General features: G+C 41.9%; 4 protein-coding genes across 6 annotated transcripts in view; 3 read left to right on the forward strand and 1 right to left on the reverse strand.

Moving 5' to 3' along the window:
- The window catches only part of LOC115112136 (protein BEAN1-like), a 43,914-nt gene extending 40,293 nt beyond the window's left edge, over nucleotides 1-3,621 (forward strand). For both annotated transcript variants that reach the window (XM_029638963.2, XM_029638964.2), the window contains one exon: nucleotides 285-3,621. In XM_029638963.2, the coding sequence (XP_029494823.1) occupies nucleotides 285-684 (400 nt within the window). In that variant the 3' untranslated portion in view covers nucleotides 685-3,621. The remainder of the gene's footprint in view (nucleotides 1-284) is intronic.
- A 1,163-nt stretch (nucleotides 3,622-4,784) lies between these two features.
- LOC115112138 (uncharacterized) lies at nucleotides 4,785-7,649 on the forward strand. The gene is made up of 2 exons (XM_029638965.2): nucleotides 4,785-5,370; nucleotides 5,696-7,649. The coding sequence occupies exons 1-2, from the start codon at nucleotides 5,032-5,034 to the stop codon at nucleotides 7,058-7,060; spliced, it is 1,704 nt and encodes a 567-aa protein (XP_029494825.1). The 5' UTR covers nucleotides 4,785-5,031; the 3' UTR covers nucleotides 7,061-7,649.
- A 35-nt stretch (nucleotides 7,650-7,684) lies between these two features.
- Nucleotides 7,685-13,694, reverse strand: LOC115112139 (thymidine kinase 2, mitochondrial-like). Of its 2 annotated transcripts, none has more exons than XM_029638966.2 (10): nucleotides 12,632-13,683; nucleotides 12,056-12,093; nucleotides 11,861-11,935; nucleotides 11,691-11,744; nucleotides 11,520-11,609; nucleotides 11,293-11,366; nucleotides 11,112-11,200; nucleotides 10,939-11,018; nucleotides 10,729-10,809; nucleotides 7,685-9,669 (listed from the first exon to the last, which is right to left on the reverse strand). In XM_029638966.2, the coding sequence occupies exons 1-10, from the start codon at nucleotides 12,804-12,806 to the stop codon at nucleotides 9,583-9,585; spliced, it is 843 nt and encodes a 280-aa protein (XP_029494826.2). In that variant the 5' UTR covers nucleotides 12,807-13,683; the 3' UTR covers nucleotides 7,685-9,582. The 2 variants fall into 2 exon arrangements, with proteins under 2 accessions (XP_029494826.2, XP_064867949.1); XM_065011877.1 differs by lacking the exon at nucleotides 7,685-9,669 and adding an exon at nucleotides 9,687-9,908 and having other exon boundaries at nucleotides 12,632-13,694.
- An 866-nt stretch (nucleotides 13,695-14,560) lies between these two features.
- On the forward strand, nucleotides 14,561-16,526 carry LOC115112142 (chemokine-like factor). Its single transcript, XM_029638970.2, has 4 exons — nucleotides 14,561-14,860; nucleotides 15,355-15,510; nucleotides 15,637-15,732; nucleotides 16,024-16,526. Exons 1-4 carry the CDS (start codon nucleotides 14,753-14,755, stop codon nucleotides 16,129-16,131), a joined length of 468 nt encoding a protein of 155 aa, XP_029494830.1. The 5' UTR covers nucleotides 14,561-14,752; the 3' UTR covers nucleotides 16,132-16,526.
- Nucleotides 16,527-16,563: the final 37 nt, after the last annotated feature.

The raw sequence follows: 16,563 nt of genomic DNA on the forward strand, positions 1-16,563 counted from the left end.
TTGGCAGGCTCTGCCATGGAAAGCACCAAACCAAGACTAGCAGCCGCCACACAGGAAAAGAGCTCACAGTAGATGACAAGAGTCTCCTCTAACAGGCCTGTTTCACCATTTAGTCTTCTTATGCTAAACATTTCATTTGTGTTCATGTTGCTAACTACAAACATAGAATCCAGGTTCATCAGCATAGGCTAAATGAACACTAGGCCTACCATTGTTTGAAGGCTGGAGATATCCTCTTTTAAAATGTTATACCTATTTACCTGATATACTCTTCTTTATTCCAGCTATGATGAATGTGTCGGACCAGGTGCGACACAGATATACGTCCCCACAGACGACCCCCCTCCGTATTCCCTCACAGACCCCTGTCAGCGGGGCCACCAGCAGGCCACCTACACCAGCCTGGAGATGGAGGAGCCGTCTGCTGGAGCTGGAGCCTCTTGGGTGTCCGCCAGCAGCGCCGCCGCCTCCCACTACGCAATTGGACTGCACGAGCTCAGGCAGCAGCCAATATCCTCCATCTCCCTGTCAGCGTTCCCCCTGGAGGAAGCGCCCCCGTACGAGGTGGTGGTGAGCAGGCAGAACCAGCCCATCCCTCTGATGCCCATGGACCTGCTCAAACACCCATCAGAAGACAGCCATAGTCCCCAGAGAGCCCGGGCTGTTGCACACAGGATCCTGTAGAGCTGACTGGGCTAGTCCTCTCCAATGCTCTTTGTGCAGACAGCCACACACACACACACACACACCACACACACACACACACACACACACCTCCCAGCCTAACTCTCTTCTGCTTCTTCCAGTGTCCCTTTGTGCATGACAGGCAGTATCAAAAGAGAATTACTTTCTGGACCGAAGCTGAAAGTTTGGGTTGAACCTAAACTCAGTCTGCGCCTTCCTCTCCTTCCCCTACCTCTTGGATAAGCTGTGTCCCCAAACTCTAAGATGTTACCCGCACCACTCCTCACTCGATCTCCCTTTACTACTGGGGCACTGCCATGAAATCACAGGGCTACTACTGGTAAACTGGGGCTGGGGGAGTATTGTCTTTCTGTCCAGAGGGAATTCACTTCATACTGTAAATTGGTCTCAGGTTAGGAGGCATTCAAGCATTTAGGAAGCATTATCAAAGTCTGTTTTTAGCACAAAAACACTAGAGGTAACCTGAAGTGGTTTCACATAGATATTTTGTATGTACTGTTGGATTTTGTTATGTTGTAATGGAATTGCTCTTGATAAAAAACACAATAGAAAGAATGACTAATTTCACATTCCATCACATATCCATATGGTTTTATTAATATTTTCTACATGAAAATAATATTTGATTTATATTTAGCTGACTTTAGGACTCCCACAGTCTGTAAAATGTCCAGTAATTTCAACTGATAAATATACCCCAGTGTTATACACTCTTAGAAAAAAAGGTGCTATATAGAACCTAAACGTTTTTTTTGGCTGTCCCCATAGGAGAACCATTTGAAGAACCCTTTTTGGTTCCAGGTAGAACACTTTTGGTTCCATGTCGGACCCTTTCCACAGAGGGTTCTACCTGGAACCCAAAAATGTTCTACCTAGAACCAAGAAGGATTTGCCTATGGGGACAGCCAAAGAAACCCTTTGGAACCCTTTTTTCTAAGAGTGTTGGTATTTTTTAAATAAATTATTTTTGTGGTATACGGTTTTATATGGTTTCTGGATATAAACACGTTTATATGAGCTGGAAATACTGTCTATTCTCCACAATTAGGTTTCCCCTCTGGGGGCTGAGGTCCATTTAGATCCCAACTGCTCTGTTTCAGTCTCCGAACGTGCACTGCCACACATTCCTCTTCTCTCTCTCACTACTCCTCTTTTTGTGAAGAGCTTTTTGGGGAGTTCACAAGTGAAATGACTATGAACGTGACCCATTCGCCAGCTAACATCAAAGTACAACATAGCTTGTAGCAGAGATACAATGGTATTTGACAATTGGTGGGAAGGAAAAATTTGATTTGTGCATAGTTTACTGTGATGAGGGATGAGGGATTTACTATACTTTAGTACTGACATCTTTGACGTTATAATAAATAATCCATTTTTTTTCTCCAAAAATATTATTCCGCCTAAACACATTGTATTTTTCAATATGCTGGAATATTTTTAATGCTTCCAAATGATTATTCAATATGTTGTTTTTGGTTGTGAGTATTCATTGTACAGATAAACTCTTCAGTTGAAATGTTTTTGCATGTCTGTCATCCATGTATAAATGGTATAGAAATGTCTGTGCCTGCCAAGCACTACGTCTAAGACTGTTAGACTGCTTAACATTGTAGCCACAATAACTTACAACTGATTAACACATCAAGAGCTTTCCTTTTCCAAATAGCTTGCTATTTTTCAAGGCTTGTGTTACTTTGTTGTTATTCAGATAAGTCTATGTTCATCATTGAAACCCCAGAAAAAGCACACAGTCGGAAAATGTGACATAATGTCCATATTTTGTGTATACAACCGTATTTGTGGAGTCAGTGACCCCCTGTCACCTTTGCATTTGGCCCCAGAACTTGGTATCTCTGTTCCAGCCAACTCTTTCTCATAGTCTCCCTCATTTATCTTACCAAATCCCTTATTGTGAAGTGATATCCTCACTGATGAACCCTTAAAGAATATTTTATATATGACTTAGTCGCATGATTGCATTGCTGGCATTGTGGATAAAAGTTATAAAGAGATGAGTATTTATTTAGAATAGCTTTAACAATAATGTGTATAACTGTGGAAAGACTACTATTAAAATAGTTGTTGTGAGATTCACCAGAATGTAGATGTACTACAACACAGATGCTTCGCACTAGACAGAAACGTCTAAAGATTAAAGATCAACAGGTTATTTTTATTGCGTTACATTCTTGTGCCAATCATCATCGAGTGGATTTGACTTTGAGAGAGTTTGTTAAATGGCTTTTAAAACCAAATGCTGTTCTCGGCACGTGTTAATACATAGTCTATTTGTGGTCAGAATTGTCATGTCAAGCCCTATAAATAAAGCAATGTTTGGGCTAAAAATGATGTGTTAATAACTTGACAATGAGCATTTGTGCTTATTATTATGTAGCTACTGCAAATCTAGCGATGCTATACAATAATAATGATGGGCTTGTGTTTCACCAACTGAAATCTAAAAGTGCAATGCAGTGAATAGTACAACGTATTAGATTGTGTGCATTGTGACACACACAGAGGTATCTAGAAATGCAACTTTACCTGCCTTTACAAGTCAGTAGAAATGCTATGTAACTGTGTTGGAAGACCTAGTCCAATACCTGTTGAGGTAAAACTGCAATGCGGTTCACTCTGGTCTTACATGCTGTTTTGTCTTTGTTGTTTACTTCCTTTTGGTAGCACAATAAGTACATGTTCAACATAAATGTGAAATAATGTGTAATACTGTACATGTACACTTCCAATGTATAGTTTCCCTATAAGTACCACTGTTGTGCACAACTGTCCTGTGTGACAAAAATTCTTGTTTCCTATAATCACAGTCATCAACGTAAATCCATGTTTTGTATTAGAGCTTTTATTAATTTCTTATATTGGGGAAAGTAAATAAATTTGACCTCTATGATTTGAGTCGGTGTGACTGTTCGTTCTGGTTTTGCGACTCTGGGCATTGAAATCGCCTTCCTGTTTTACGTGTAGGTTACACTACAGGAGTAGCTGTAATATAAATAGGAGGAGGAGCATTACTATTAATAAACATAGGGATGACAGAGGAGGGAGCTGGAGATGAGTGTTTGTATGGCATCCAAAAGTGCAGAAACAGTGTAGCGCAATTATCTACATTGGCAAAATGTTTCCCTAAACGTTTTTCCAAATCGAATCTTGCTATGTATAATGCATGGGAATATGTTGTGACATCCTGTCTGTTGACAGCCATTCATTCCCCTCTGATCTGCTCTGACTGTTGTGTTTGGGTGGTGGGCTAGCTAGCTAATGTAAATCCGACTGAGCAGATGGTCTGTGCGGTTGCTCTGCTCCTAATTACCCTCGTTGCCCAGTGCAAGGCTCTTATTAGGGCGTGCCAGCAGAAAGCTAATTTCATCTAGTGCCACTGCACTCGAGATAATAAGTCCACAGCGTCCATTATGGGGCTTTGTGAATACTGCACTCACCCGGATCTTATTGACTTAGGAGGGGAATCATTTAAACTGTGTTTTCCTTCCTGGCGAGACTGACAAAGCAGAAGAGAGCTCTCTGGAGCAGCTCTGGTCTCTGTAGTGAGTTAGAGGTGAGGGAGGTTACCATTGGTAAGGCAGACATCATCTGGGATAGAACCTCATTGATGTGTCTTACAACGATGCCTCCAAGGTACCCAATCATCTAAATGTCTGAACAATCACCATGCCATTGCAAAATAGGTTTAACATTATCACTATTCAACTGAAATATTCTCTAAATCAGGCTCCAAGGTAGGGAGGAGATGCCGCTATGCATTCATAATTCAAGGGTTTATCATCATTCTTTATCTCATTGTTTTTGGTAGGACATGTAACATATATCACCTGTAGAAACACAGAAAAACAACCCGATGGAGAGAGATACACTGGAAGTTGATTAATTAGCATTACAGAGAAGAACTGATACAGCCTTTTCAGCATCATCTCAGGTTTGTGGCATGACTAGAATATTATATATTTTTCTTTCCTGTAGCACCATCTGTTGGAAGACGCATGTCTTCAGTCTATAACGGATGTTATATTTTATCCTCTAGATGTCAGTCGTACTATGCAGCACAAAACCGATACTGGAGAAGAAACTTAATTGATACATGGGCAAATCTAATGTCACCGTAACTGTAGCGAAACAGTCATGCTTCCGCATATTGTCATTTTTTTTACCCATTTGACTAGCCTTTCAGATCAATAGTGTGCTGCCTCTTTCACTCGTCATACTTCCTTGTTCCTATGTTGTTTCTAAATCAGATAAGAAGCGTGTAGCCTAACTAAACAGTCTTTTTCAACAACAACAACAACAACAAATATGCAGGGTGGTGACGGTGACCAAACGCCTATAGCACGTAAAGAGGCTTTCGACGATTACCTAAATTACTATGATCAGATTTGGAGTAAGAGTAACCTGAAACTATGCCAAGAGAAACAGGTTAGCGTGGAAGCTAGACGATTTTTGCTATTAGAAACAGACCCTGGAGAAAGATTTTCTCATTTTGACTTCTACTTTACTGCATCCGAATGCGTAAAACAAGGCTTCAAAGATTGTCGAACATTCTTCAGCGCGCTCATTAAAGCCACAGAGGTGTTGGAGATGTTCTGTGTAAATCTGTTTCTTTACCCGTGGAAGAAGGAAATCAAGATTGTCAAGGTAAAAATATAAATAGTATGGTATTCATATTTCGACAAGTAGGCTTATTTTGTCTTGCGCAATGCACCCAAGAAAATGGGGTGCAGAGATGTCTAGACTTAGGCTAGCCTAATGCACATGCACAAATTATTATTATCAGAGTAAGAAGTAATTAGAGGGATAATATATGACTATGATTTTACATTGAAATGCCATCTCTAATCACAAGCCACATATTCAAAGGTGCAGCTGTCACATGTCAGGAAGTGAAAGTAAACTGTATGAGGCTATATTATTTGCCAGGCTTGTGAAATTATGTGATAATTAACACTCATCTCCCACTCAGACTTTCACTGGCCCCTTTGTCTACTGCATCCAGCCGGTCCTGACAAAGAGTGCCACGAAAAGTATCCTTGAAACGATAGGATATCATCTGGAAACTGACACAGAGTACCGACTCACAAACAATGCAGACCCTGAAACAGCCATGAAAATGGGTTTTGAGCTTTTTCTGGCGCGAACAGAGTGTGAGTACCTGTTGGAGCTCATGGGTCAGCGGTCACAGCATGAGTGTCTGGAGATTCTACAGAGGAGAGCTGCACGACTACCTCACACCCAGAGGGCTGCCGAGGAGACAGCAAAGGAGTCTGAAACAGAGCCCTTACAAATGCAGAAAGAAGAGGAGAACGAGGATAAGGGTCCATCAAATGGTTGTTCCCTGGTAGACCCAGGACCAGTGGAGACAGATGAGGGAGACTTAACTGAGGAGAACCCTGTCACCGCTAGCACACCAGGCAGGCAACAGGATGATGGACAGATACCCCTCAACCTGGAGGTTCAGTCCATTGAGACGACACACTCTCCAGGAATCAGACCACCCAGGGCATTCTTGAACGATGACAGATCTATCCTGGAGATTCAGCAGAATTACCCAGACCTTGCCATAAGGCAGAAGCCAATATTCAGTAAGCCACTAGGTGGACCTACTGTATCGCGAAGGCGACTTATCAAAGAGAACGCACCCGAGGAAGGTGGCAGTGCAGCAAATTTAGCTGGCAGTGATGTAAGTGGTCCCCAGTCCATCTCCATTCACACCACAGCAGCACCAAAACCCCATCTCACAGAAGCAGTCCCAAAACTCCAGCCTCCAGAAGATAAGGCCTACAAGACTACTGCCACGCTCCACGGACCAACTCCTCCACAGGTAGAAGTGACCAAAGAGGGTCAGGAGGCCGATGATGCAGATGAGCTGACCAAGCTGGCTGAGAGGATTGGCCAACTGCATGTCCATGAGCACGAGATGGATGACAACAAGGTGAAGGAGAACCTGAAATACCCTGTAGAAGAGACAGCACCACCACATGCCAGTTGCAATGACCATGATGGTTCCCCTCAACAGGATTCTGCAGGGGACCAGAGCCAGCCCCTAATGTGCCATCCCTCTCTGGTGCCGGTTTGTAACATCCCAGGCTGTAGCACCTGTGAAGTAGCAGACGGTCCCCACAAACACATTCTTAGTAGGGACACCATCAAAGAGCCACCTCACTCCATCTATGTCCCAACCAGCCACCTGGACCCCTCAGTGTTTGACCCTACTGCTGCTGACCACCAGCCCTCCACAGGCCTTCAGCACCAGGACATGGAGGGCCCCATCCCTCAAACCACAGAGGACGAGCTGCTTCAGACCTATGTCATGGTGGACGAGCCTTAGAGGAAGTAAGGTCATGATCAGAACACAGAGGGAAATTGATTGACAGGTCTGAAACATCACTTGCCACTAAGTTGTTTTGGTCTGTGGCGATTCAATCAGTGGAGGCTGCTGAGGGGAGAATGGCTCATAAATGTCTGGAATGGAGTAAATGGAATGGCATCAATCCATGTTTCGATACCATTCCAATCGTTCTGCTCCAGCCATTACCACAAGCCCGTCATCTTCCAATTAAAGGTGCAACCAACCTCCTGTGGATTCAATGTATGAAGGGGACAAGAATGACCTCGTTGAATTTAATGCGTCTTCTGTATTTTCTGGCATTTGCTTTGTACTGTTTCTCAGGTGATAGACTTTTAATACAATGTTAATTATGCTTGACCTAATTTATGAGGTGGAGGTAATGTTTCCACTGTGTCCTCTTACAGTGACAGTGCCTTACTGAAATGTATTCTATGCCAATCCTGCACTTACTTTCCTTCCTCATTGTCATTGAGACTACTGAATGCTTTGTAATGTTTATGAAAATGTTAGTCCAATTCTATTCAGAATGTTATGACCTTTTTTAACTCATAAAAATTTGAAAAACTTTCATGGTCTTCAGAAGTTCAAGTGGATCATACAAAAGACAGTTACACTAACTTTATTCAGCAATATTGCATAAATTAACATGTTATTGTACAAAAATCACTTTTAGGCATTTATTAAAACGAACTCAGCGACAAAAGTACAATATTTGAACCCGATAGGATAACTTTACAACTAAGTGCAATTCCAGCCTGACAACATGCTCCTCTATATATTAGCAGTAAATAAAATAAGAACAAAACACATAGCTATGTTAGTCAGCAGCCCCTTAAAATATATGCTTTGTATTACAGAGGTGGTACCGCTATGTCCCAGCAGTTGTAAAATGTAGGTATTATTGTAGGGCTGTCACCACGTGATCAACATTACGAAACCAACAATGCATCATGTTCCCGTATAGAGAGAATCCACCATGGTCAGTGAAACAAACAAAAATGACCAAGTACATATGTAACATAGGTTGGAAAGCGACTTGTAGCAGTAAATATACAGTATGGAATACTTGCGGTCTGAAAATGTACCGGTCAGAGAGTTGTTCTAAGACAGTGTGTAACAGTGGACAAGAAACTCCACTAACTGGTTCTGGTGTTCTCTCTTGGACTATAATGACCTGCTTTACACACAAGAAACATATCTACTGCCATTGTTGGTGCAGCATATATACAGTGCCTTCGGAAAGTATTCATACCCTTTGACTTTTTCCACCTTTTGTTACGTTACAGCCTTATTCTAAAATGAATTAAATAAATACAAATCCTCAGCAACCTTCACACAATACCCCATAATGACAAAGCGAAAAAGAAAAAAAAACAGATTAAGAAATGTTTGCAAATGTATACAAAATAACAAATACCTTATCTACATAAGTATTCAGACCCTTTGCTATGAGACTCGAAATTGAGCTCAGGTGCATCCTGTTTCCATTGATCATACTTGAGATGTTTCTACAACTTGATTGGAGTCCACCTGTGGTAAATTCAATTGATTGGACAAGATTTGGAAAGGCACACTCCTGCCTATATAAAGGTCCCACAGTTGACGGTGCATGTCAGAGCAAAAACCAAGGCATGAGGACGAAGGAATTGTCCGTAGAGCGCCGAGACAGGATTGTGTCGAGGGGTACCAAAACATTTATGCAGCATTGAAAGGTCCCCAAGAACACAGTGGCCTCCATCATTCGTAAATGGAAGAAGTTTGGAACCACCAATACTCTTCCTAGAGCTGGCCGCCCAGCCAAACTGAGCAATCGGGGGAGAAGGGTCTTGGTCAGGGAGGTGACCAAGAACCTAATCCTCGCTCTGACAGAGCTCTCGAGTTCTTCTGTGGAGATGGGAGAACATTCCAGAAGGACAACCATCTCTGCAGCACTCCACCAATCAGGCCTTTATGGTAGAGTGGCCAGACGGAAGCCACTCCTCAGTAAAAAGGCACATGACAGCACGCCTGGAGTTTGCCAAAAGGCAACTAAAGACTCTCAGACCATGAGAAACAAGACTCTGGTCTGATGAAACCAATATTGAACTCTTTGGCATGAATACAAAAGCATCACTTCTGGAAGAAACAGGGCACCATCCCTACGGTGAAGCACGGCGGTGGCAGCATTATGCTATGGGATGTTTTTTAGCGGCAGGAACAGGGAGACTAGTCAGGTTTGAGGGGAAAATTAACAAAGCAAAGTACAGAGAGATCCTTGATGAAAACCTGCTCCAGAGCACTCAAGACCTCAGACTGGGTCGAAGGTTCCCTATCAGTTTAATTTTTTATACATTTGAAAACATTTCTAAAAACCTGTTTTTGCTTTGTCATTATGGGGTATTGTGAGTCGATTGACCGGGGGGGGGGGGGGGGGGGGATGACAATTAAATACATTTTAGAATTTGGCTGCAACCTAACAAAATGTGGAAAAAGTCTAGGGGTCTGAATACTGTGTACTTCACTCACACATTGCTCCCTGCTAAAATCTTCTCTCTGTTCTCCTCATACTGGTGGAGCATCTTCTGCAAGTCATCGTCTGCTGGAATTACCTGAAAATATTGAAATACACTTAGTATTCCAAACATTATGAACACCTTCCTAATATTGAGTTGTACCCCTCCCCCTTTGCCCTCAGAACAGCCTCAATTTGTCAACACATGGACTCTTCAAGGTGTTGAAAGCATTCCACAGGGATGCTGGCCAATGTTGACTCCAATGCTTCCCACAATTGTGTCAAGTTGGCTGGATGTTCTTTGGGTGGTGGACCATTCTTGATACACACGGGAAACTGTTGAGCGTGAAAAACACAGCAGCATTGCAGTTCTTGACACAATCCGGTGCACCTTGCACCTACTACCATACCCTGTTCAAAGGCACTTCAATGTTTTGTCTTGCTCATTCACCCTCTGAATGGCACACATACACAATCCATGTCTCAATTCTCAAGGCTTAAAAATCCTTCTTTACCCATCTCCTCTCCTTCATCTACACTGAAGTGGATTTAACAAGTTACATCAATAAGAGATCATAACTTTCACCTGGTCAGTCTGTGTCACGTATACTCCTTCTCCGGCGCTCAAGGTGGTCAGGCTGCTCATTATTAAGCACACTTGTCACCATCGTTACGCGCCTCATCAGACTCAATCACCTGCCTGATTACCTTCCCTAATATATATATCACTCCCTTTGGTTCTTTCCCTAGGCGTTGTTGTTTCATGTCTGTACGCTACTCGTGTTTCGTTCCATGTGTTATTTATTATTAAAAAAGTTACTCCCTGAACTTGCTTCCCGACTCCCAGCGTACACGTTACAGTCTGTCACGTCAGGTGTTTTGTATACTCAGTGTGTATACTCATTAAATGTTGTGAAACTGCCTTTACAGATTATAGTAAGGTGAACAAAAGCAGAGCTGTTTAACAATCACTTACCTGCATACCTGCCTTTCTATTCAACAACTGACTATTTCCCAACAATGAAAAACAAGGATTCCTTAACACCGATGACCAATACTCTGGTGCTTATCACAGGAGACACTAGAACGTGTAAATAATGTTCATTAATTGACCATTGTCACCCAAACGCACGTGTGAAAATGATTGATCACTCACAAGGACTGGAGCAGGAACATTGAAGGACGTCTTCTTTATCAGCCAGTCTTCATACAGCTGATGGATTGCCTCTAAATATTCCTTTACAAATAAATTACAAAGCGAGAAGGATAGTAGGATGAGAGAGATTAGGGCAAGAGACGAGTCTTACAACTCCTCGGAAGTGAGACCAAGAACAGCATTGAGAGTCTGTCATTCTTCTACCCTCACCAAAGGAATGATCTTCTCCTCCTCCCTGCATCGCTCTTTCAGCCTCTCGTGGCAGGTCTGTGGAGACGACTGGAGGTAAACTGAAACAGAGGAGGAACTAAGTGAACAAGGTTCTACCAATGACCCAACATCGTCAGAATAAAGTAGAAAGCGTGTGTTTCTACACAGCTTACCAATAAGATCCACAGGAATGGCAATGTTCTGTGTGATCCACTCAAACCACTCACTAAGAACAGCAAAGTCCACCTCTGGCATCTTCCCACTGCAGAGAGCAAAATAGTACATAAAATGAACTAGATTGGACACAAATGAAAACCAGCTATAAAGTGGTGTGAAATATACCATGTGCATTACCTTCTGAAAAGATTTTCCACAAAGATGTACTTGGCACTGTAGATGGACCTTTCCATCATTCTCACTGGGGCTGACTGGAATCAACAAACACAAAACAGACCATGTTAATTATGCAATGTAAAATACACGTCTTTGTACTTGGTGAAAGAGAAATCTGTACTATTGATAGAACACATGCAACAGTAGTGAAACAGTCGGATATCAGTGCAACGTTTTAGAGTACCTACCATTGTGGAAAGGTGTCGGTCCAGCATGGTTAGCTGAACATAGGTCTGTAGAGTGATGCCCCATCGAGTAGGGTCCTGGTACATCAACCCCTGCAGGAGGGGAGGAGCTAACATCAGCATACAATATGTCATTTATCAAAATGAGCCATCTTCTTTATAATGGTCACGTACCAGGGGGTTGTACCCTCGAACATTCCTCCATTTGGAAACTGGCTCAGTCAGCACCTGAGAAATCAAAAGTAAAATTGTGATTTCATTTTACACACATTGCAGCATAAGGATAAAATGAAAATTAATAATTGCTACATTTTGAACAAGCGTGTTGCATGTTTTTTTTTTACCTCAATGTTACTGGTTTTGCTGAAATACTCTAGGCATGTTGTCTTCCCACTAGCAATATTCCCCTCTATAAAGACCTAAAGAAAAAGAACAAGATACATGTGTTGACTTCTCCCTCAAGTATATAGGCAGCAAATGTCTTAATATCAATTTCAAAGATTTTCATGGATTTAAAATGACAACGTATCAGTACATACCACTAACTGCTTCTCCTTCCCATTCCGCACCAGCTTTCCTTGGGAGAAGTAAGAGAACATTGTGAGATAACCTGACTTCTTGGTTTCACCTTCAGTCAGTAGCTATGGTAAAGCAAAACCGATAAGGATGTTAATATAGGTGATGCAACCAGGTTTGGTTCGAACAAATTGATGAGCATGTAGCCTCACTGACAGTAGTGGTAGATAATAGCACTGCTCATGGATGGTTCGACAGGAATGGGCATGTCTAATCTGCATTTTGGAAATGTTGCATTAAAAAAAGATATTTACAGCATGTACTGGTGGTAGCTAAAGTGAGCTCAGAATATGAGTGTATTGTTTATTGTTTCTAAACAACATTTGTCACATTAGATTGTAAACTAGGCTATTCAAGTTGTAAAAGAATGAGTAGGCCTATGTTGTTACTATATTCTGTTGTTCTGATGCAACATTGTAACACATCATTTGTAACATGACATTGTAACATTAGTACTACAACGTGTATCATTCTACCGCTCTGTATTGAAACAATGTTTCAGGCCAGCGAATAAATATACCTTATGAATGGGCACCTACTTGAGACGTGCTGTATATTGTTACTATGGGCTCTCGTCTGGCAGAGTTCACCGCGCTTATCACCAAATCTTTTGCAGCGAATAGCCACTAATCGCGTTGACGTGACAGCAGCGTTAGAAGATAGTCGTATAGCAGATCTCCACAAATTGTTCATACAAAGAGAGTTAAACGACATCTCGCATAATTATCTGAAACACACAGGGCTCGACTGTCACGTGGCATTCCAGTTCCGTGTATCAAATAACCTCTTCCTGGTTCATGATATGGAGATTGTTCTATTTTTTCTATTGGTTGAAGCGCTGTAATTGTTCTGAGACGTGCGTTCCCTCCACCAACCACCATCACCATTGAGGGCAAAAAAAAGATAGAAACTGATCCTCGTTCAGTGAGAGACTCCTGTATAGATAACTACTGTTATCGTTTTTTTACGCTAGATTATCAGTACAGTAATGATGAGGATCATTAAAATGCATAGGCCTATATGAGAAAGTCAATCAAATATGTTCTAATTGTAATATTCTTTGCAGCTTGATTGACATTTTCAGATCATGATTAATTTGGACAAGAGGAATACCTATGTAAGAATGCTGTTCAGCTCAGCATTTAACACCATAGAACCCTCGTCATTAAACTCACGACCTTGGGTCTCCACCGGGCCCTGTGGAACTGGACTTTCTGACGGGCCGCTCCCAGGTGGTGAAGGTAGAAAACAACATCTCCACTTTGCTGATCCTCAACACTGGGGCCCCGCAAAGGTGCGTTCTCAGCCCTATCCTGTACTCCTTGTTCACCCATGACTGCGTGGCCATGTACGCTTCCAACTACACCATCAAGTTTGCAGATGACACTACAGTGGTAGGCCTGGTTACCAACAATGACGAGACAGCCTACAGGGAGGAGGTGAGGGCACTCAGAGTGTGGTGTCAGGAAAATATCCTCTCATTCAAAGTCAACAAAACAAAGGAGATGGTCGTGGACTTAAGGAAACAGCAGAGGGAGCACCCCTCCCCCATCCACATAGACGGGACAGTAGTGGAGAAGGTGGAACGTTTTAAATTCTTCGGCGTACACATCACGGACAAACTGAAATGGTCCACCCACACAGACAGCGTGGTGAAGAAGGCGCAACAGCGCCTCTTCAACCTCAGGAGGCTGAATAAATGTGTCGTGTCATCTAAAACACTCAGAAACTTTTACAGATGCACACTAGAGAGCATCCTGTCGGGTGTATCACCGCCTGGTACGGCAATTGCACCGTCCTCAACCGTAAGTCTCTCCAGAGGGTAGTAAGGTCGACCCCACAACACATCACCGGGGGCAAACTACCTGCCCTCCAGGACACCTACAGCACCCGATGTCACAGGAACGCCAAAAAGATCATCAAGGACAACAATCACCCGAGCCACTGCCTGTTCACCCCGCTATCATCCAGAAGGCGAGGTCAGTACAGGTGCATCAAAGCTGGGACCGAGAGGCTGAAAAACAGCTTCTATCTCAAGGCCATCAGACTGTTAAACAGCCATCACTAACATAGAGAGGCTGCTGCTAACATACAGACTCAAATCTCTGGCCACTTAAATAAACGGACTTAATAAAGGTATCACTTGTCACTTTAAATAACGCCGCTTTAATAATGTTCACATAGAGGTATCACTGGTCACTTTAAATGCGCTACTTTAATAATGTTTACATATCCTACATTACTCATCTCATATGTATATACTGTATTCTACGCCATCTACTGCATCTTGCCTATGCCGCACGCCGTCGCTCATCCATATATTCATATGTACACATTCATCCCTTTACATTTGTGTGTATTAAGGTAGTTGTTGTGAATTTGTTAGATTACTTGTTAGATTTTACTGCATAGTTGGAACTAGAAGCACAAGCATTTCGCTACACTCACATTAACATCTGCTAACCATGTGTATGTGAACAATATCATTTGATTTGTTTAGTGGCATGCAAGCAGGATGAAAAGGCCTAGTGTGTTTAACAGTGATGGGTGTGAAAACACTGCACACATTCTGAGCAACGGACTGTAATATCCTGCAACTGAAAGGAAATAGCTTTTTCAGGAAGCACAAACTCTTAGCTGGTTCTTTGAAATTTAACAACATGACAGACGACTGTTCCAAAACAACCAGTAACATCCCTTCGTTAACAATGGAGGTTGATACTGCTTTTCTCCGATCCTTGAGGGGTGTCCTTAAATTAGTAGAGATGGTGAGACATTTTTCATATGCATATTTCATACTTTGGTAAACCGCTGGGTTTTGGAAAGACTTATCACCACAGATAAAGCCATATATCTGGTGTAAACTTGATAAAAACAGCAAGAATGTATTGCACAGTATTATTATAGGATATTACACTTGCTTACTGTTACAGAGAGATTAAATTGACATACATTATTTCCTAAATATGTTGTCTATGAGAAAACAGAAGTGGAAGTGAATATCAGAGCTATAGTTCCTGTGAACTGTTCAAACGTTAAACCCAGTAGTTGGTGATGATGTTAAACAAGATACTGCATGCCCTCTAGTAGACATTACATTTGAATAAATTAAAACTACCAGCATTTTCACAGCTTTTGGTGTGAAACAACCATTTCAATTTGTAGGATTAGACTATTCTTAAATATTTTTGAATGGAAACAATCAAATAGCATTTCCTATATGCCAATGCTCTCTCCTAAATGCTAATGCTCTCTGTTTCAGGGGACTATGTTTGTAGCATTTGTGTGTTTTGCGGCAGCATCCAGGCCCAAATACATTGCAGCTACATGCATGGAGTTTGTGATCACATTCTCCCTGCTTCTGCTGTACACGCTGAAGTTGAACAAGAAGCTGACTCTGTTCTTCTGGCCTCTCGTTGTAAGGAACCTACAGTATTTAATTACAGTACATAGTTTACAGTAGGTCTTTTACATTGATTAACTGCTGTGAAAATGTCAGACAGGCAAGCTTCCTGAGTAACTTCCATTGTCTTTTCTTCTTCAGGATTTGTTCAACTCACTGTTTGCAGCAGTCTTCATACTTATCCTGAGTCTGATAGCAGTGTCCACTTACACAGTGACAGGGACCCTGGGTGGAGGGGTGAGATAAAAAAAAAACAAATGTATTCCTTGTTGACCTTCTAATTGGGGGCCTTATAGAACTGGGTTTCTGGGTGAAGCCTCATCTTACACACCCTCCTGTCAATAATAAACTGCCCAAAGGCATTACAATCCTTGTGAACATTTCCACTAACATTCATCTATACTGTAATCCCACATTTGGCACCCAGTACAACTAATGAATGAACTATTACAGAAATGTCAGCTACAATTCTATCTTGTAGACTATATCTGATATTAACACTAAGTATTGTATATTTTCCCTATCCAGATAGTGGGTTTCATAGCAACAGGCCTGTGGTGTGTGGATGGTTACATGCTTTTCAAGAGGGTCACATTCAATCAACCAAGAACAGCAGCAACTGGCACTGTGAAGTGAAGACACCACAATTGTCTCCTCCCATGCTCACTCTCTTCTGTCAGTCCTTCCATTTATAGTGTAGGTTTAAAGGGGCAATCAGCAGTTGAAACAATAACAAAGCTTGGCCCCGGCCCGTTTTGGTAAAAACCTGAAGGATATGTGGATGGAGAAATGTAACCACTCTCAAATTCATAGACAGGACTGACCATCAATGTTATCAACATGATAGTTTTAACCATGTTTCGAGGCTATATAGTGTTTGTTTACATTTTGTTTGTTTACAATTATTGGAGTAAAACAAGCTTATATTTTGGGTTCTGATGGTGTATGACAGTTGAACTAAGCTCATGGGGAATTTATATATGTGTACATATCATTAATTTCTAAATAAAAAAATGGATGTATCAACTGCAGATTGCCCCTTTGTTTGTATAGCTTAATCCATGCAAC

The sequence above is a fragment of the Oncorhynchus nerka genome, linkage group LG27, assembly GCF_034236695.1.
Source record: "Oncorhynchus nerka isolate Pitt River linkage group LG27, Oner_Uvic_2.0, whole genome shotgun sequence".
Lineage (NCBI taxonomy): Eukaryota > Metazoa > Chordata > Actinopteri > Salmoniformes > Salmonidae > Oncorhynchus > Oncorhynchus nerka.

Bases quoted from the DNA above. Each gene is read 5' to 3' on its own strand.
- LOC115112138 (XM_029638965.2), top strand. From the start codon at position 5,032: ATGCAGGGTGGTGACGGTGACCAAACGCCTATAGCACGTAAAGAGGCT. The intron at 5,371-5,695 runs GTAAAAATATAA...TCTCCCACTCAG, and splicing joins AGGAAATCAAGATTGTCAAG to ACTTTCACTGGCCCCTTTGT.
- LOC115112139 (XM_065011877.1), bottom strand. From the start codon at position 12,806: ATGTCGTTTAACTCTCTTTGTATGAACAATTTGTGGAGATCTGCTATA. The intron at 11,936-12,055 runs GTATGTACTGAT...CTTTTTCTTTAG, and splicing joins GGAAGGAGAAGCAGTTAGTG to GTCTTTATAGAGGGGAATAT. The intron at 11,019-11,111 runs GTAAGCTGTGTA...CCTCTGTTTCAG, and splicing joins CATTCCTGTGGATCTTATTG to TTTACCTCCAGTCGTCTCCA.
- LOC115112142 (XM_029638970.2), top strand. From the start codon at position 14,753: ATGACAGACGACTGTTCCAAAACAACCAGTAACATCCCTTCGTTAACA. The intron at 15,511-15,636 runs GTAAGGAACCTA...TTTCTTCTTCAG, and splicing joins TGTTCTTCTGGCCTCTCGTT to GATTTGTTCAACTCACTGTT. The intron at 15,733-16,023 runs GTGAGATAAAAA...TTCCCTATCCAG, and splicing joins CAGGGACCCTGGGTGGAGGG to ATAGTGGGTTTCATAGCAAC.